The sequence below is a fragment of the Trematomus bernacchii genome, unplaced genomic scaffold (assembly GCF_902827165.1).
Source record: "Trematomus bernacchii unplaced genomic scaffold, fTreBer1.1, whole genome shotgun sequence".
Lineage (NCBI taxonomy): Eukaryota > Metazoa > Chordata > Actinopteri > Perciformes > Nototheniidae > Trematomus > Trematomus bernacchii.
The window spans coordinates 10,728,739-10,749,765 of NW_022987851.1; the positions used below are offsets into that span (position 1 = coordinate 10,728,739).

Consider the following 21,027-nt stretch of genomic DNA (forward strand, 5'->3'; position numbering starts at 1 on the left):
GCTGCTAGAATAAAGCATCACGTCTACCAGGAGTGGGGGCGAGAACACTGCTTTCGCTGGTTGAGTGACTGTGTCCAGAGCCACCCCAATGAAGGTTAGGCTCTGAGAGGGGTTCAGACAACTCCTCTCCATGTTCACCCTGAGGCCTAGCCGGGCGACATGAGAGAGAAGGAGAGCCGTGTCCTGGATCGTCTGTAACCGGGATGGTGCACAGATTAACCAGTCGTCTAAGGAGAGGGAGAGTCCAAATGGGAGCACCCTGAACTGGAAATGACGACCTCTGAAGGCAAAGCGAAGAAACTGCCTGTGATGAGGCACAATAGGCACATGAAAATAAGCGTCCTTCAAGTCGACGGACGTGAACCATTCCCCCCTGGCCACAGTACGAAGAACGTCCGCTGTGCTCAGCACATGGAAAGGTAAAATCTTTAGGAACTTGTTGAGTCCCCTCAGATCGAGGATTGGGCGAAGTCCGCCGCCTTTCTTCCTTACCAGGAAGTAGGTCGAGTAGAAGGCCGGGCTGTGAGATGGGGTCCACAGGCTCGATTGCACCCTTGGCAAGGAGGACTGACAGCTCCTGGTTTAGGGCGATTTATTTTGCCGGGTCGCTTATGGTGGTCATTTTGACCCGGCTGAAGACTGGGGGCCAGCGTCGGAACTGAAGCTTGTACCCTTGGTTTAAGGAAGCGCTAAGAGCATCCTGCTGCAGGGAAGCTGAGAGGGCGAGCATGAGGTGCCTACACGGCCCATGCGCGCCGCTGCATCGTAAGCCTTAGTGAGCAGGTCATCAGTGACCCGACATTGGAGTCGAGGGCACCTGGCCTTCGACCTCAGAGCTTCGTCAGGGGAAACTATGAGGGAAGCAATGGTAGGCTCAACAGCCGGCGTGTGGTCAAGGCCAACTCTTGCCGCATCCTGCATGGCTACCAAGGCTCGGCCATCGGACGTAAGACTGTAAAAGAGCCTTAGTGTCCCTCCAGCATGCATGTAACTCCCTCAGATACTCACAAGAGGGAGGAACAGTGCGGGTGGCGGGTGGCGGGTGCCGGAGTGCGCCTAAAGAACGCACTGGCAGGCGCTGTTTCGGGCTGCTGCGCATCCAGCTACCGGTGAGCCAGTGCCATGCGAATGACGGTACCCATGGAGCCGTCATCTGCCTCCTCCGAGGGACCATGAGCTGAGGTACAGGAGCCAGGCCCAGAAGCATGGGATGGGCTCTCCCCGTCATACTCATTAAATTGAGTGGCTGAAGCTGCCATCGAGAACACATCGTCCTCTAGAACCAGCTCAGCCACGGGTGGATCGGGTGCAGCGGCGTGCTCTGTACGGCCACCAGAATGGAGAGCCAAGAGGAGTGACCTCATCTGGGCTAGCTCAGTAGTGAGTAGGTCCACCCTGGAGGACAGCCTATCAGGCTTAGTCCTCTTCTTGGGCGGTGCACCCGCAGCCTCTGCGGCCCAACGCCTAGGATGGGTAGGTTGGGCTGGAGTCGACTGTGCAGGGGGAAGGCCACCCTCAGTCAGTAGTTCAACCTCGGCTAGTCTAGCAGCTCTTACCGCACGAGGCATGATGGTGCAATTCATGCACGGGTCCTCCGAAAGGCCCTCCCTCAGATGCTCGAGGCCAAGACAAGAGGGGCAAAGGTCATGGCCATCCTCTGGTTAACGAGGAGCCATACAGGTGTTAGAGCCGTTAGACCTAGCGATAGCTAGAGCACTCAGCTGACTGTAAATAACTGGGCCAGGAAACAAATATGCAGTGGAGGGGAGTGAGCACAATAGTAGTTAGCTTGAGCGTGAGCACTCTGCTAACTGGGGTGAGAAAAAATGAAGTCAGTTAATGGGTTTATGCCATGAGAGGAGAGCGGGAATACTCTCTCCACTAGCGCCGTAGCGAGTTAGCCTAAGCGAGAGCACTCTGCTAACTGAAGGATGGAACGGGCATTAAACCAACTGTGTGCAGGGAGAGGGGAGCGGATTCACTCTCTTCACTAGCGCTGTAGCAAGTTAACTTTGAGCGAGAGTACTCAGTTAACTGGAGGATGGAACAGGAACCAGCTGTGTGCAGGGAGAGGGGAGCGGAAACACTCTCTTCACTAGCGCTGTAGCAAGTTAACTTTGAGCGAGAGCACTCAGTTAACTGGAGGATGGAACAGGAACCAACTGTGTGCAGTGAAAAGGGGAGCGAAGACACTCTCTTTACTAGTACTGTAGCAAGTTAGCTTTGAGCGAGAGCACTCAGCTAACTGGAGGATAGAACAGGAACTAATTGTGAGCTGTGAGAGGGGAGCGAAGACCCTCTCTTTACTAGCGCTGTAGCAAGTTAGCTTTGAGCGAGAGCACTCAGCTAACTGGAGGATAGAACAGGAACTAATTGTGAGCTGTGAGAGGGGAGTGAAGACACTCTTCACTAGCGCTGTAGCAAGTTAACTTTGAGCGAGAGCACTCAGTTAACTGGAGGATGGAACATTTTATATGTCGTTGCCACTCTTTGCATATCATGTATTTTGTTCTTTTACCATGTTTGTAAAAAGTAATTTCCTTAAATGTTTTATGTGAGGGAATGGAAAATAGCTCAAAGCTAAATCTGGCACTGTTACGCTTGACACATTTAAATGTTTTAAGTGTTCATTACAGTGCATTGTCCCTGTCAAATAAACGATTAAATAAAATAACCAATTGTGCACCGTGAGAGGGGAGCGAAGACACTCTCCTCACTAGCACTGTAGCAAGTTAGCTTTGAGCGAGAGCACTCAGCTAACTGGAGGATAGAACAGGAACTAATTGTGAGCTGTGAGAGGGGAGCGAAGACACTCTCTTCACTAGCGCCGTAACAGTTAGCTTGAACGAAAACACTCAGCTTAACTGGACGATAGAACAGGTAAGGAAACAAATGTACGTAGTGAGAGGGGGGCGGAGACGCTCCCTTCACTAGCGCCGTAACAGTTAGCTTGAATGAAACCACTCAGCTTAACTGGACGATAGAACAGGTAAGGAAACAATGTATGCGGTGAGAGGGGGCGGAGATGCTCCCTTCACTAGCGCCGTAACAGTTAGCTTGAACGAAAACACTCAGCTTAACTGGACGATAGAACAGGTAAGGAAACAAATGTATGTAGTGAGAGGGGGGGCGGAGACGCTCCCTTCACTAGCGCCGTAACAGTTAGCTTGAACGAAAACACTCAGCTTAACTGGACGATAGAACAGGCAAGGAACCAAATGTATGCAGTGAAGGGGGGGGCGGAGACGCTCCCTTCACTAGCGCAGTAACAAATTAGCGAGAGCCCTCGGCTAACTTGTACACAATTATCTCATTAGCTTGAGAATAGATAGCACAATCAGCGATAAATGGTAGGGATCTCACCGGCTGACGTGCAGGAGCGTCCGCTCTTTACCGGTCCGGAGCTCCTGGGGTCCGAGCGGTGAACACCGCGGTCCCCTCCCTTGGGAGGGCGGACAGCTCGTCGCAGCCTTTGGAGGGCGAGCGTTTCTAGCTCGCAGCTCCGATCGAGACGATCGCAAGGCTACAGGCGATGAGCTAGAATTTTCAATAAGCTAGCTTGGCTTCTACTCATAAAGTAGTAACCTGCGCAGCGAGAAGATGAAAAAGAACTGAACTCGTTGACAACACCGGAACTTATACCTTCCGGGGTCATACGAGGTCACACGTGACTTTGTTGATATAAATATTCGACCTACGCATGCGCGAGACAGAAGATATCCAGTGCTAAAGCACCGCCTCTGGCGGTCAGTAAGTATGAAATAGAACTATTTTGGCCTCTGACATATCCTTAAATGGTTATAATGTGTATCGTACCGACCGGCCTAATAAAGGTGGTGGCGTTGCCATTTATGTTAAGAATAAGTTCAGTGTAACCACATTGGTTTCCAAATCTATCAGTAAGCAATTCGAATTTTTAGCCTTAAATATAGAAGTGGCAAAGGGTCAACTGGTCATGGTGGTGGGCTGTTACAGACCCCCCTCAGCTGTCAAGGACTCCTTGTCTTCACTAGCAAATCTTTTATCGCAACTAGACTACAAGGAAATAGTGCTACTTGGTGATTTGAACTGGGACTGGTTAACTGCAGTATCAGAGGATTTAAAAAACCTTTGTATCTCATTGAATGTTACTCAGATTGTTGACAGTCCTACTCGCCCTAACATTAAGTCCCCTAATAAATCCTCCCCAATTGATCTCATTCTAACTAATGTTCCCTATAAATACTCATCTGTGGGAGTATTTGCGAATGATATGAGTGACCACTGTGTTGTAGACACAATTAGGGACACTAAGGTCCAAAAGGTTAAACCTTGTATTATCATTAAGAGAGACATAAAACATTTTGTGGAGCAGGGTTTTGGACATGATCTGTTTGGGTTTGATTGGGGAAAAATCGATCTGTGTGCTGATGTAGAACTGCATGGTCTTATTTGTATCTTGGTTTTATGGAGATCATTGATAGACATGCACCCCTACGTAATTTTAGAGTAAAGGGACGAGACAATCCTTGGTTCTCTGCTGAACTGTCCAGTCTCCTGCATGAGAGAAACAAGGCCTGGGCAAAGGCTAGGAAATCAGGCTCAGAGGTAGAATGGCTGCGTTTTAGGCAACTAAGGAATAGCTTCACTTCACATGTCAAAAGTGCTAAGTCGAAGTACTATTTGTCAGTTACCACAGAAAACCTAAATAATCCTAGGAAATTTTGGAAAGCCATAAAATCGATATCCACCGGTGAGATCCGTAATGAGCTACCTCCGTGCATTACCACAGCATCTGGCTCTATATCGGATAGGGCCACCATGTTAAATTGTTTTAATGAGCATTTTGTGTCCTGTGGCTCTCTGTTTGATTCTGTGACTAACTCTGCTTCTGTGAACACCCCAATCCGTGACTCTGAACAATGTGGTCTGGAAAACCCTTTCAGTTTTACTCCTTTTACTGTAAATGTTGTTCATGAAACATTATCTAAGTTAGATCCTAAGAAACCGGCTGGCCCGGACAACGTAGAACCTTTCTTTTTAAAGATAGCTGCAGATTTTATTGCTCCACCTCTCACTTCTCTTTTTAACCTCTCCCTCAGCACAAATGCAATTCCAAAAGTATGGAAGTCAGCTTATGTCCTGCCTTTACTGAAAGGAGGGGAGGCAACTATTTTAAATAACTATAGGCCAATCTCTAAATTGTCAGTTCTGGCTAAGGTTCTTGAACGCCTAGTGAGTGAACAGGTAAAGGAGTTTTTATGTAAAAATGATATCCTGTCTAAACATCAGTCAGGCTTCAGAAAGAAACATAGCACCATCACTGTGACAATGAAAGTGGTGAATGATATTACAAGTATTTTAGATAAAAAGCAGAGCTGTGCAGCTCTATTTATTGACCTTTCCAAAGCGTTTGACACCGTCGATCATCGCATCTTAAAGCAGAGGCTACTCAGTATTGGCATATCCAGCCATGCAGTGGGGTGGTTTGTGAACTACCTCTCTGAAAGGTCCCAATGTGTTCACTTTGATGGGCTGTCTTCTGAGTGGTTGAACATTGCTAATGGTGTTCCTCAAGGTTCTGTTTTAGGTCCACTTTTATTCTCCATCTACATCAATAGTTTAGGTGAAAATGTGGATGAAGCTACTTTGCATTTTTATGCGGATGATACCGTGATGTACTGTGCAGGTCCCTCGATTAAGGAGGCGGTTGTTAAATTACAGGCTGTTTTTAACATTATTCAGACTCAGCTCGCTGACCTTAAGCTTCTTTTAAATGTTGAGAAAACGTAAGGTAAAAGGTAATGCTCTTTTCTAAAGCTAAAAAGACTCCAGAGACTGCTTTGGATATTGTTACTATGCAAGGACAAGTACTCAAAGTGGTTACCTATTATAAATACCTTGGTATCTGGCTTGATGATTTTTCTTACTTTTAAACTTCAGGTCATTAATCTGCTTAAAAAGCTGAGGGTTAGGCTAGGTTTCTTTTTTAGAAACAAGTCCTGTTTCTCTTTTGAAGCCAGGAAAAGGCTAGTCAGTGACCTTTTTACCTGTGCTGGACTATGGTGATTTGATATATATGAATGCACCTGCCCATTGCCTGGAAAGGTTAGATGCCGCCTATCACAGTGCTCTGAGATTTGTTACAAACTGTAAAGCACTTACTCATCACTGTACCCTGTATGCCAAGGCAGGTCTGCCTTCACTTACTGTTCGGAGGCTCAGTCATTGGTACATATTCATCTATAAAGCTATGTTGGGTAAATTCCCAACTTATATATGCTCTTTGATCTCTCAGAGAGTGGCAAGCAGCTATTGCCTGAGATCGCAGGATGTGTTTTTATTACATGTGCCAAGTCCTAGGACTGTTTTAGGTACTAAAGCTTTTATGTGCGCTGCTCCTCTAGCTTGGAACACTATGCAAAACATTTTGAAACTGAGCATTTTGATTCCCTTGCATCATTTTAAAGCGCGGCTGGATGAAATGTTATTAGATACCTGTCATTGTGAATAGGATGCTAATTTATACCCCTGTAATTATGTTGTGATGTCCTTTTTGTTTTCTGTTGTTTTTATGTGTAACCAATGTACCGCAGGTCTCCCTTGAAAAAGAGATCGTTGATCTCAATGGGATTTTTTAACCTGGTTAAATAAAGGCTACAAACAAACAAGACGCAAAAAAAATTCACCTGTGCTACGGGCTGTCTGTAAAGACACAGGCCAATCCTCGACTCAAATTAAGGCCGTTACGAATGACTGCAGCCCAATAACCATAAAACGGTATCTGCGAGAAAAGGGCTTAAAGAACAAAACATTTATTCGAGAAAAAAAACGTGCCCGTCTGGACTTTGCAAGGGACATACATGGGACATTGAAAGGGGACTATATATTATTGAATTACAAGATTAGATATACTTTATTTGATCTAAAATATTGATGTGTTCAAATGCTCTTCTAAACAAAACTGAAAGTCCATGAAAGTTGTCTTCCTGTTTTTGTGAATGAAGCGCCATCTCCTGGTTAAATCCTGAAATTGAAAATCTGGCAACGCCCTCTTGGAAAATAGTGGGAGGGCTTAACATTCCCAGATACTGGTCTTTGGCAGGTCTTAGGCAGGTAGCAGGCAGGAAGCAGTAAGCTGGAGTATGAAATAAGCTGCTCCATCTGTAAGCCTCGCAGGTACTTGGAAAATGTTTTATATTGTATGTTTTTTTTTGTAAAATACATTAAAGAAATTCAATTTTCTTTCAAGTTCCAAACTTAAAAATGTTTTACAAAAATAGTCTTTATAGCCATGGTTGTTTTCATAGAGGTGAAGGACTTATGGTGAAGTGAAAAAAGAGCTTGCAGTGAGTAAAATGTGACAGGAAAAAGAAAAAGACAGCAAAAAAGGCCCTGAAAGTGCTTCAGAGAGTTAAGATAAACACTTTTTCTAAGCGTCAGACGAACCTGTTCTTCTTACGGAGGTTGTGTTGTTATTGTTGTTGGCAGCCCCTCCCTTGGCTTTAGTAATACAGTGGTGTAGCAGTGCTGGTAAGCTCTCAGACCCGGCAGGATCACTAGACGCACCTAGAAGTTCTCTGAGAAGAAGAGAGACAGCACACGTTGCTCCGTTAATCCAACAGTCATGTCCGGGCCCGTCCACATGTTAACAGCAGAAATACACTTTGCATAGCTATTTTCATTATGTTATGGTTCGATGAGCTCTTGTACTTCTACTGAGAGCCCTTTAACTAAGATGATGAATGTCCACTTTCTATCTGCAATGATGGATGATCAAAGTTAGATTTAAAGAAAGAAGGATGGGACAGAAATGAGAAAGTGAAAGAAAGAAAGAGAAATTGACATAATGTAGAGATGGTGAATTTATTATGTCTGAAACAATCATTACATTAAAGACCCAGTCCAGGATTTATTGGAATAACATAATTGTATACCACACATTACTCCTAAAAGGTAAAGTGCTACAAATGTACTTATTTTTGGTCCCATGTTGTAATTTTAAATAAGGGACTTGTAGTCTTGGAATAACGGTTTAGACAATTATTGAAATTGCTGTGCTCACTAATTGGGGGTCTTTAAAAAGTGACTGCTTCAGAAATGCGGACAATATATTGTTCTCTTTGCTGTATACAACTCATAAAATGAAAATAATTTCAGGAACTTTAAAATGACTGTTCCCGTATCAATCAAGCCTAAATGTACTTTTGAAATATCTTCCAACATCCCTCTGTTTACTTAACAGTAGAGCAAAAGAGATATCTAAGTGGTAATATGAAGTGTGCTCAGATGTGTTTTATAAATACTGTTCTATGAACTATTTTCATTTCATGAGTGATACATGCAAGTTAAATCATAACAATCAATGTTAAAAAATGACATCAAGGTAAGGTCTTTGTCATAGAATACCAGTTTACCTCACACAGAATACTCTGGTTTTGTTGGTCATCTCTCATAGAAAGATGCAATTAAATGAAATTTGATTAACTTCACAAACTCTAAAGTTCAGAGTCTCAGTGTTGGCTTAATGTCTTAGCACTTCAATTAACTGAAAATAAACAGCTTCAAAACTTGACTTAATGTCAAATTAAGTCAAGTTGTTGGGCGAAAAATGTATTGTTTCAAAAGGCATAGGGAACACAAAACTTTAGAGATGCTTGTCCTTCATTTGTCACTGTGGAGAGAGAGAGTGAGAGCCATTAGCAGAGAGGGGGAGACAAATGTTTGAAACAGTCCTGGACAGATAGAGAACAATTTCATTATCACATACACTGTGTGCAGGGGCCACAGTGTGTTAAACTAAGTACATTTCCATAGACATGAACACTGTACAGCACACTTTGATAAACATGAACACTGCGTACAGAGGCTTCACCATGCTGACGGGAGGAGATGGCAGGAAGAGGAAATGGCCGTTAAAGAACAAGTCACATGACAGGAAGAGGAAATGGCCATTAAAAAACAGTCACATGACAGAAAAACGAAAGCACTTAGGACAACAAATGTGACAAAGAATTTAGTTTGAGAATTGTTGTTATTTGTTTGGTCGTAGAGAGAAGTTTAGAGAATGCATGCATGGCATTTTGCACATGGAACAAAACTTTAAAGGGGAATACTCCAGTCTATCAGTCATGTGCGTCCTCTATTGATTCAAGGCTTATTTTTTTTTGGTTGCAGGGAAACATGTCTGTATTCAAAATACAATCCAAAGACAAAAATGCTTCTCCACAGTCCAAAACCGCTCCTTGTGCTTGCTCACAAGCCTAAAAACTGCAGCCTATGCCGCAGCAGGCTTACTGTGCCTGGGAAGAGTATTGACAAATGTGTCCTGCAGTCATTTTTACCATTAGTTGTACTTCACTTGAATCCAGCACAGAGGCACAACCCAAAGCGATTCCCCTTTAAAGGAGAGAGTGATTAGAGCCCTCCCCCTGCTGACCCCTCCCTCTCAGACATGGGTCCGACCCTTACCTATTGCGGCGTAGGGGACCGGGTCACAACGCTGCCCAGATAGCTGAGATCAATCAAAAACAAATCACGTAAGACCCTTACCCTCTATAAAGCAGCAGCCCTATAAGCTACCTTCCCTTAGAGGCCAGTGATGGTGCAGGAGCGAGGGCTCTGCCTCGTGGCTTTAGCTACTGTATGGTTGTAGTGACTAGGGGTGTGAGGTGGGTGTGAGGGGCGCAGGAATGTGTGCAGTAAAGACATGACTGTGGGCCATAAAAGGTATACGAGTCTCAGCTATATTGTTATATGGGTGTGTATACAACAAAACCTCCTGGGTGATGACTGCTAATCTGTGTACGGGGCTCTGATCTATCAGACTGTCGCTTCTAATGAGATTTGATAGTTTTATTTCTTTAGGAAACTGTATCTATATATCTATATACTTATACAGAGTGTTACAATTTCTAACCTTTTATAACTGCTTTATTAATGGTTGATAAATCACTTACTAATACATTATAACACATCACTTATTTAGGGTAGCTATGTTGTGGCTTTTTTGGCTGCAGAGCTTTTTGTCTAACACGTATATATCACAAATGTACAGTAAAGTAAATGGGTACATTTAATAGTGCTAGGGCACTAGAGAATTTAAATCCTTTGCTGCTTTATGCTCCCATTGCATGGAATACATTTGATAAGGATACGTACCATTTACACTACCAATTGAGATAATAATGTAATATATAATCATCAACAAATAAATGCTGATGTATTATTTTACACAAATCTATTGATTTCAGGAGTTTTATTGACTGGCTACCCAGAGGTGTAATTACCTAAAGTTAGTCCAGCCAACAATGAATAGATGCACAAATATTTAGAATCCAATAGCATACCGTTTTTAAAGTACTTGTATTGTTGGTATTTTAATTGTATTTTAAGGCTACTACTTTAGTGCTTTTAAGTATAATCTTTGGTATTGCTCTAGACTAGAATTACTGCAATATATTAATGACATATTAACATTTATAAACACTGTCCAGATGACTTACTAAGTTTTGATGTTTGCCTATTAGAAAATGGGACACCAAGTTTTTTTTTTTATTTGAAAACTGAGACTTGGTGGTTTCCTTATATAAGGATTATAACGTTTAAATTAAAGATTACTAAACAGTTTAAAATTATAAGCCACAACTAAAGGCTTTATTCATGTTTTTTAAAGAAAGTGGATTTATCAGAAAGTGATACAGTTTATTTGTATTATAGTGTAATACAATGTATGTAACTGTAAAAAAAGATGCAGTTAACTGTTAAAGTTGAGCAAGAACATAACTTTTGATTTTGATTCGTTCCAATCTTCAATATGGGGGAAAGAAATAAATGGCACAGTTTTGAAAACAGTAAACTTTAGAGTAAAAATAGCATCTAGCTTAGTTTCGTCTAAATGTTCTTGCAGTAATTATTTTTACCTACATTTTCATTGTGACAATTGTTTTATGAGATAATTTAAGAGCTATCAAATGATAAAGACAATAATACGTTATATCAAAATCAAATTGAGTTTTCACATGCCAACAGGTTTAGGAAATGTCATTTTTATGAACTGATACATTGTGTGTTAAATGCAATTACATGCCTTCTGCATATCAAAGTACAATATGCATCTTAATTATTCCTTAATGGAAACATTAAATTAAAACTGTGGATAAATACCGAGGAAATTTGGAAAAGAGAGCAGACGAGAAGACAAGTCTCCCCTTTAAATAAATATGTGACTATTCTCTACTGGAATGGATCACCTACCCTGAGGCTGATATCTGGAGCTGAGAGGGCTCTGAGGGCAGCATCTCCTCCTCCGTCCTTCTCTGGGACGGCCTCTGCCCGAACACATCCCTGCCCTCCAGAGGGGGAGAGGGGGACTGGGAGGGGTAACTGGCTGCAGTGGAGGCATAGGACATGTGGGCGTGGTAACTGGGGCTGGGTTGCCTGGTGGCATGGCTCTGAGTGGGAGAGGCGGACGGGGAAGACCTCCGGGAGAAACTGACAGTGGGCTGCAGGGAGATTTCATGCATCTCCAGAGACCGAGAGGTGCGGAGGATGCTGGGGCGGGGAGGGGGCCGCACTAGGATATCTGGGGAACCTGGCTGGGTGCTAAGGGGGCTTTGGGAGAGTGGAGAGAGGCGGGAGGGCTGGAGTACTAATGGGGGTAGGCTGGGGTCTGCCCGGCGATGCGCTCTCGGGCTGAGCCAGGACTGAGGGCTACTACTGGGGGCTGTGCTTGGGCTCCCTGCACGGGCTGCCGGGTCAGGGTAAGGCAACACTGGTACACCCACACCGTGGGCCGTGTGTCTGAGATGGCCGAGACTCTGGGCCTGTTGCATAGTTAAACGCCTAACCGGGGGCCCCATGGGCCGGTCTCTGCCTTGGGGAGCCATAGGGACCTCCAGCTGCAGGAGGCCAGGGCTTGATGGGTCCTTTAGGGAAGAGAGGTGCAGGCGACCGTGGGGGTGAGAGTGAGGAGGGTATGGGGGTGGATCAGGGAGGTCCTGGGAATGATGCAAGGGATGGTGAGGCGGGTATATGAACCGTGGGCCCTCTAGACCCAGGAAGGGTAACTCATGAGGCTGCCAGCTGTCAGGAGAGCAAGGTGGGCTGTGTGTGTGCGACAGAGAATGGCCAGAGGCAGTGTACTGATGGTGCTCCATCTCGCCACTCTCCTCAGGGATGGAGGGGTAACCAAAGGGCCCCTCGGCGGTGCCTGGGGGGGAGGACAGAGCAGAGCTGCGCGGGCTGATGTCAGGCATGTAGAATGGTGGTGGAATCCCTGATTCAATACGGCTGCCTAGATACCCATAGAACGGGCCCTGGGGAAAGCCCCTGTAGCGGGAGGCCGGGGCCTGCCCTGAGGCGTGAAGTGCACTGCCCTCTGCAAAGCTCATACCTTCCATGGCCCTGTGGAGGCGGGGGCTGTAGTTGGGGGGCTGCGTTGACTCCAGGCTGGAGGACGTTGGGGAGAGCTGGGGCCGCAGCGTGGGCATGATGGGCGGCAGAGGCCCGGGGTCAAAATCATTCTCCTCATCAGACTGCCGGAACTCGGGGTACATGTCAGACTCCTCTGCGAAGGGGAAGCCGTGGATGCGGCGGGCCGGTGGGCTCTCCATGGTGAAGCGGCCATCAGGGCCGCGGCTTATCAGCTCAATAGGCGTGGTGACCTCTGACTCATACTTTGACACACTGTATTTCTTGCTGGCTATGGCACGCTTGGTTTTCTTGTAGAAGGAGAGCTCTTTGTCTCGATCCCTCAGAGGGCTGGGCAGCTTCCTGACGTACAGCCCCGGGCCCTGGGACCCGTCTGAAGAAAGAGAGCGGGGCCTAGATGGAGGAGAGCTCTCTGGACTTATTTTCCCAGATGATAACCTGATAAAAAAAATGCAGACAAAAGGCACTGTCTTAGTTTAACACATGAAACCTAAAGGGTAGGTGAATTAAGTTTCTTAAACAAAAGAAAACTGTCTGATGCAGTAAATGAATAGGCATGATTATGGTTTCATTTCCAAGCTCAACAGACGACACAAGACAAAGCCAAAGCACTCTATTAAGGCAGCCATAATGAACCGCATTATGATAATGACCAGTTTATGACGGCGGCATCATCCTGACAGCTAATGAAGCTAGAATGACGGGATGAGAGGAGAACCAGCGACGCAACCATGACAACCGTATCACAAATCTATTGAATCTAAATCTTCGTGAGCAGACATGAGAGCAATTTCCATATGCTGCACCAAATGGTGATGTGAGGAAAGCAGATGACATCTAACCAGGCCTCATTTGCCCACACCAGGAGCAGCATAGTCAACACTTACTGGGTCAGTGAATGCATCAGATAGACATACAGAGTAAAGAGTGCATATACACAGTACTGAACTGTACTGTACATGCATGGAGCTAATGCAAAGTAATCCCTGTATGGTGCGTGAGAGTTAGTGCATGCAAATAGGCCAGCGGTAGGCTTCACTACAACAAATAGTCAGTTGATAATTTCTATGCAATGCTTTAACCATGCAGCCAAGCCAGTGCAGTGCAGCACACTCTGTATTTTGGTGCAGGCAGGCACTCACAGGGGGCTGGCGGGCGGGGGCAAGAAACTGCTCCTAGCAGGCTCGTCCCAGCAGGGCTCTACCCCTGGCAAGGGGGTGAGAGGAGGCCTGCGATTGGAGACAAATGACATGGGCCTGGTTCATCTTTGACTATGCCACTTCAGGAAGGACTAAGGTTGAACTTCCTGACCTACCATTTCATAAAAAAATAAACAAGGTATCTGATACTGACGGTTTATCTTAAGTCTCAGGCAGACGCACATTTATTCTTGAATGTGATTTTACATAGATTATATCCACAAATGAAATTGAAATGCAGTCATAAATGTAACAAGATTTACAGACGGACAGACAAATACACACATGTAGCGGACTGTACATTAAATGTGCAGCTAAACATAAAATAGCATTATTACACAATTTGAATCATGCAGAAAGCAGACAGCGTTTAAGAATACAGATGGATCAAAAATCAATACACATACTGCAGCTTGGGCACTCTGGGTAATGTGCCTAAAATGCTGACTTTGCTGCTTTAACTTTCTTTAATCTGCCACTGATCCGCTAGAGGCTGCTACTGTTCATGTTCTTCCAAACCCTTCAAGTTGCCCAAACATATAATCATGGTGTTTCTATATCATCCATTTTGGGTTTTGCTTATTCTGTGTGCCTATACTGTCCGGATATTTTACTTAAATGCGAAAGAGAAGGCAATGATGTGCATAATAATCAGTTCTACTAACAAGGCTCTAAAAAGAGTATTTCCAGTTGCCAGATGTTTAAAGTAAATGTAATACTTTTTTTGTTTTAACTGTTATTTATTGTCAAGATGTAGTGTATGCCTCGTCTCAGAATACATAGGAAGAGGCTTTTTGGTTAAGGTGCATTAGAAGTTGGACAGTAGTAGCGTCCTGCAGGATCTTTGGCATTTAGTCTTACTTACGGTGACTCAATGCTTTTCCTGAAGTGTGTCACCGACAAGGGAGGATCTGAGAGGACAAAAACATTTGAATTCAGCATTTCCCTCTGTTTAAAACCATAAGACATAGTCAGACACATGGGTGTATTGTGAGACAATGGACCCCTTGGACATGTACAAGGCACCTTATCCATCCTAAATAAGAGTAACTCAAAACAACCATTGTGTTGTTTCTCTTCCTGTTTGTTTTGCATCCCGTTGTAGTCATTTAATGTATTATCTTGCACTTTCACCCAATGGTCCTGGTAGGCTCAGAAGTCATTCATCCATGGTCAAACATCTACTATATTTATTAAATGTGGGTTAAAGTAGAGTGGGAGGCGGACCTGGTTTACGCTTCAGTTTGCGACGGTGTTGCTTATTGACAAAGCAAGCTGCTAGAGTGCTGAACAGTACCGCTGCTGCCAGAAAACAGATAGTTGCCACGACACCCGCCACCACCGGCCGCGCCAGCCCCTCATCAGGCAACTCCGCAGGAGGGAAGGGATCTGATGGGGCAGACAGGAGGGTGAAAGGGGACTTAACTAAGACAAAAAAACTCACATATCTATTTAAGGACTCCAGTTTGTAATACATCATACAAAAAAAAAACTGACCGGTGCTCGACACTCCCACTACGTTGCTGCTTTCACTGATCAGGTCATCCATGACAGCCATCACCCGAAACTCATACCAGGACTCCTGTGAGAGAGACAACATACACACTGTCCCGTGACCGTCTCATGCACTGATTTGTGTAAAAGTGACTGGATCCTGTTCAAAAAGCACTTTGTGACTCTGAAAACTGACCTGTGTATAGGTGGAATTTAGATAAAAGGATGTTTGCTTTATTTATTATTGTTATGCGTACTAAAAGGAGATTATACCCAGGGGTGCACATAACTTTTTTAGTGAGTTACTCAGATGAGTACCAGGAGACAGCGTTTGGTACTCACCCCACACATGTAGTGTACTTTTACTCCACTACATGTATTTAATACCTTTAGTTACTTTACAGATCTGGATTAATGATGTGAAATATAATCAACTCTTGAATCAAACTTTAGTTCCACCTGGAGTCAATTCACAAGCTACCCTGCAGTATACAAAGTCATTAAAACTAGCTGCACCTTTACCAGCTTTGATAACACTTTAATGATAAATAATTATAAAACATATCATATATTATTCGGAAATGGACCAATCTGCACAATGACTACTTTTACTTTTGGTACTTTAACTATATTTTGATAATGCTTTTCTACTTTTACTTGAGTAACATTTTGAATGCAGGACTTTTACTGTAACAGAGTATTCCTACACAAGGTCTGAGTACTTCTTCCACCTCTGTCTGATTTCAAACTCTTCCATTAACACCCTGAGTAAGTTTGTTGTAAATAAAACTGCAGCAGCTTGACCACAGAGCGTGAACGTTGTGATCAGCTGATTTTGCGCAGTTCTCCAGTGTGTGCGCGGGGCACAGAATGTGCACAGGGGAGTCTCCCACTGCAGCCAGTTGGCGGAGTTTTGGCACAATTCTGTTGTTCATACCGACGTTAACAACAACCCCGTCTGTGCACACGGTGAACAACTCTGTCGTCCAGTGATCTAAGCCTCTGCCTCCTGTAAAGCTTCACAGGTCCGTCGGTTATGTCCTGTGCGGCCCGGCCAGCACCCAGTTACAGTACAATCAGTCATAGAAAGTCCGAAGATTTCTTGCAGGGAGCAAAACGGCAACGTAGCTGCTTAATGTCTTTGGTTTTTATGACATGTCTAGTAGTTTACTCCATTGAGTGTTGACAAGAAACACGTGTAGACGAAATATGTGTTTTGTTTTGAGGTACGCAAAGGCGCGTCGTGACACAAGTGACGTTACGCAATTCAGATTTGTGCCGCGCATGCGTACCAGTTATGTGCACCCCTGATTATACCTTGTAGCGAGCATGTTTGCATTTCTTTTTTTTTTGTGATGTAGGTTACACAAACTCACCTTTTGTAATTTATGAATATAATCATTTTTCAAAATGCACTATACTGCAGTGAGGCGAAAAAAAAGACACCATCTCTTGAACATTTATTGTAAGCTGGACGTTAAATCATGTGCATACAAATGTGGAATATGTAGAAATGTTATAATTATTTAAAAATAAAATGATAACTAGATTATGCTCGTCACCATGAAATAGGGATATGGTTTACAAGATTCTCTCTTAATTAACTTTCCAGTCAATTACCCCTTTGCCACACCTTACACAGCCATGTTTCTGTATGGACTGCATGTATTTGTAACTGACCTGAACGAGGTCTCTGGCTATGAGCTCGGTCTCGGTGGACGGGATCAGGTCATCCAGAACCTCCCACCTCTCCCCGAGGCGGAACTCCATGATATATCGGTCGATGGGCGAGGAGTGGTTGCCTGGAGGGAGCCATGTGAGGAGGACACCGTGCTGCGTGCGATTGGCTGTTAGGCACCGTGGTGGAGTAAGAAGCACCAGTGGTTCTGGGGTACCCAGAGGAGAGCCTGTGGACAAGACATGTTGGACAAGAAAGTTAACATGAGGGAAAGTTATTCAGACAATGATTTCCATATGTAAGGAAATGTGATACAACCTGACTTAGCAGAGTTAGACCACATTGGTTTGTTTGATGTATAAATGCTGTTTTTCACTCATTTTCATTGATCTATGCATGCCTTTATAAAACACTCCTTTGTCCTCTCTACTGTATGTTAGAAAAAACAGCAATGCACATTTCTGCCTTCATGCCTTTTTTTGCTGAGACATTGATTTTAAAAACCATTCACTTTTAATTCAGTTCAGACATTGGGACACTAAGACTGGATATTGGCAACATGCCCTTGAGGCATGAGTTGGATTACAACACACAAAATGTGAAAAAAATACAAATGTTAATCTGCTCCTTTTTCTACATCAGAAACAGCTACAGCGGCTACATTCTCTGAGTAACAACATTAATAGATATTTCTCTGAACATGTTGACTTGTCAAACACAAGTGGAACTAATAACATTAATAATGACTGTGGTATTTTGCACGTAGGCTTATTGGCACACCTAAATGGAACAGTGCCATCATTACTGTCATTAGTTACACCTCTGCTCTCTTGCTATGACAAGTCAAAATGTTGCGGTAGATATTATCTGTTGCATCACTCAGCACATGAGAACAAATCCACTATTTAAGGAATGTCAGCTGGTCTCAGGTCTCATGTGCATTGTTTTTTTATAAAAATGTTAATGTTTACTGGCACACAGTCCTTTATTACATTTTAAAATTAGGCACATTCATTAAATTGCAGAAGAATCTTGTTTGTTGAAAATCTTGTTTGTCAAAGAACAATGTTTAGAGATATTTTATTCTGATAATCAACATAAAACAATAAAAGTGAAGAGGTACAGGATTTAGGAAGTAAAGGATGACATGTCTGCCCCATCCCTAGTAGAAATTACACATATGTACACATTCATTTAAAAACAACTACAGCGCAGAATCTCGTGAATGGCATCTGAAGACATTCTAGAAAATAGAAATAGTGCAAGTCGCTGATTTAATTCTGCAGTCAAGTTTCCTTTAATTGAGAACCCACCTAAAGTGTTGACTGTCACAACTTGGCTGAATGGGCCCGTGCCCAGTTTGTTCTGCGCCAACACACTGAACTGGTACTCTGTCCCGGCCTCCAGCCCCGTCACCACCAACCACGTCAGAGCCCCAGAAACTGGCATGGAGTGCCAGTCGTGAGGACCAAAGTCTGTTCTCTTTGACCTGAGTACAGAAACAGGGCAGAACAGAAACAAATATTCATAATTGTAATGGTAAACTTAAAACAATGGTGAAAGATGTGCTCATTAGTCTCAAGAAAGTGTTGTTCACTAATTACCTGTGAAGCTTTGCAGTTTATTTAACCTATATGGTGCATGTGACTTATGTATATTCCTGAGTGTGACTGCATTGCAATACTTTAAACAACATCTACTGAAAACCCCAAGAAATATACTGTCCAAAGAAATACTTAGGGTTGAATTTCTAACATATTGTATGATCATAAAGGCAGGAGAAACATGTTTGTTAAACTAGGCCTTTAACCCACAGGAAGCGTTTCCGCATCTGCATGCTGCAGACAGTGATTTGAAGTTAAATAAGAGCACTCACACTGGACCGTACCACACAGAAAATGTCTGTTCGAAGCCGCCATCATATCCTGGTTCCCAGGACACATTAGCAGAGGTTGTGGAGGGCAATACGTGGATGTTGCCAGGAGCATGTGGGCTGGTGCCTGAAAGCCAAACCAATTTACTTATATATCTATATATTTCAGCTTGCGATTAGCATTTAATATAACTTGCAGTGAGATAGTATAGATATTATATTAACATGGGTGGTGTATTACTGATTTATTCAAATATGTGGGCTTACAATGCACCTCAAGTAAAACGATGAGCATTTTGTTGATGTTTGCACCTCTAAAATGCTGTGCTGCATCATGCGCCCGCCCGTTCTCGGTGTAATAATGCGACTCTGGCTGAGGTGGTGACCAGCGTAAGGTCTAGTTAAAGAGCAGCAACGCTGTCTGCAGCTCTGCTCATCCCACCCACGCAACAGATGTGCTGTGTGGCCCGAAGCCAGTTACTTCTCATAAAGGAGAGACCTGAGCCCAGCTGCCTCCTCTGCCCTGCGACACCTGTCAGCTGAGAGCCGGTCACACGGAGAGGCCGGCTGAGCGCTGCCAGCTGGGCCACAGTGAAACCCCTCCTCATGCTGCGGGGCACGGGCTACTGGGGCAGACTGAGTGACCTGCTCATATGTCGAAGACCAGCAGACAATACTTAAAGGTCCCAAGACATGGCCATTTCTACTGATCATAATTCCATTGTTGAGGTCTACTAGAATATATTTACATTGTTCAATGTTCCAAAATCACATTGGTTTCTCATACAGCATCTCTGTATAGTATGTGTATTCACTCTCTGTCCTAAATGGCTTGTTGGAGCTCCTGCCCCCCCTCCCTATGAGCCCACTGTGCTCTGATTGGTCAGCTCGCCCACTCTGTTCTGATGAGTCCACCACCGTTACAGCGGAACATCAGTGATTATGTGTTACAATGGCGTTTGTTAGCAACCAGAAAATGACACCAGTAATGACAAACAGATGAGAATGCTGCGTGGGGTCTGGGTGCCGTGTTGGCGGGACGTTGCGGGGCTCGCTGCTCTACCCTTTGAGGCTCGAGGAGAGGACAGTGTGAGCGGGATTACTGGTGTCGTTTCCTGGTTGCTGCGTGGGGTCTGCGAGACAGCGAGACACAGCGGAACTCAGCCTGAGTGCGGAACTCAGCCTGAGTGCGGAACTCAGCCTGAGTGCGGAACTCCGCGGAGCCGCGGCTGAGAAAAGATAAGGCTGAGTGAGTGTGACGGCCCGTCCACACGGCGGCGTGCGTTGAAGCTTCAACGCTTCTGCCCATTCACTTTGAATGGGGTGACGTCACGCTTCGCCGAACTGCATTGTGGGAGCGTCGCTTCGCTTTGCTCGCGTTGCTCGCTTCAAAAGTTGAGCAATGTTCAACTTGTGAAGCTTCGACGGAAGCGTCAGCCAATCAAATCATATGCCAGTACAAGCTCTAGCCAATCAAAACGTGTGCTTGTGTGTCCGGGGCGGGAGATTCATGTGATTGGTTATTGGTCGAGTTTCAGACACGCCCGCCGGCAAGCTTCAACGCACGCCGCCGTGTGGACGCTGCGTGAGTGTGTGCGGAAATCCACGGAGCCGCGGCTGAAAAAAGATAAGGCTGAGTGAGCGTGTGTGTGTGCGTTACGTCACTGAACTCAAGAAGAAAAAAATGGAAAAAGAAAAATCTCCAACGAGGCGTTCTGGGGCAGCATAGACAGGTATTTTCTGTGTTAGAGTTTTACTCGCTACAGGGCGTACTTTGAGGGTTTTTGACTCTGCAGACCGTTTACATGCAGAAAAAGCTACATAACACACAAGGGGACGGGTAGTAACCAGAAAAGCATGACATGGGACCTTTAAACAAAGATTTAAAGGAATAATTCTCAGTTCAGAGAAACAAGCTTATTAAGATTTTAAAAAGGAGGCTACAGCCAGAAGACAATTACTTAGCTGAGTAAAAAGTAAGCATAAAGTATTTTTGTTTTGTTCAGATTAAATAAGATAATCCTTATTTATTATTTAGTTTATGGGCTGGTAATCTTTTTTTTACTTTTGGATTGAGCCAGGATAACTTTTCCCTGTTTCCAGTCTTAAGGCTAAGCTAGGCTAACTAGCTGCAGGCTGTAAATCTTCTCGTCTAAAAAAAAAAGCTTATTTACCAAAATGTTGAACTATTCCTTCAACAAGGAATACACATTTACATGTCTTCTATTTAAGCACTATTGTAGTAAAAGAAACAATAGTGCTCTTTCCAGTGAAAACATTTTGAGTCATTGAGAAATTGAGTCCTGATTTTGCAAATATTAAATAAATTGAGTATATGATTATATCTTTCTAGCCTCAAGATAAATGTTTGC

General features: G+C 44.1%; 1 protein-coding gene across 2 annotated transcripts in view; it reads right to left on the reverse strand.

The window, feature by feature from the left end:
* The window catches only part of igsf9ba (immunoglobulin superfamily, member 9Ba), a 69,315-nt gene that overhangs the window by 11,025 nt on the left and 37,263 nt on the right, over positions 1-21,027 (reverse strand). The window contains exons 12-20 of one of the 2 annotated variants that reach the window (XR_004554525.1): positions 18,659-18,782; positions 18,096-18,271; positions 16,785-17,011; positions 15,108-15,192; positions 14,838-14,999; positions 14,476-14,521; positions 11,236-12,849; positions 9,451-9,493; positions 7,429-7,559 (exon numbers count right to left, since the gene is read on the reverse strand). Coding sequence is in view for 1 of the 2 variants with exons in the window: in XM_034113334.1 (XP_033969225.1) it covers positions 7,429-7,559; positions 11,236-12,849; positions 14,476-14,521; positions 14,838-14,999; positions 15,108-15,192; positions 16,785-17,011; positions 18,096-18,271; positions 18,659-18,782 (2,565 nt within the window). In the remaining variant the exon portion in view is untranslated. The remainder of the gene's footprint in view (positions 1-7,428; positions 7,560-9,450; positions 9,494-11,235; positions 12,850-14,475; positions 14,522-14,837; positions 15,000-15,107; positions 15,193-16,784; positions 17,012-18,095; positions 18,272-18,658; positions 18,783-21,027) is intronic. The other variant, XM_034113334.1, reaches the window with a different exon arrangement.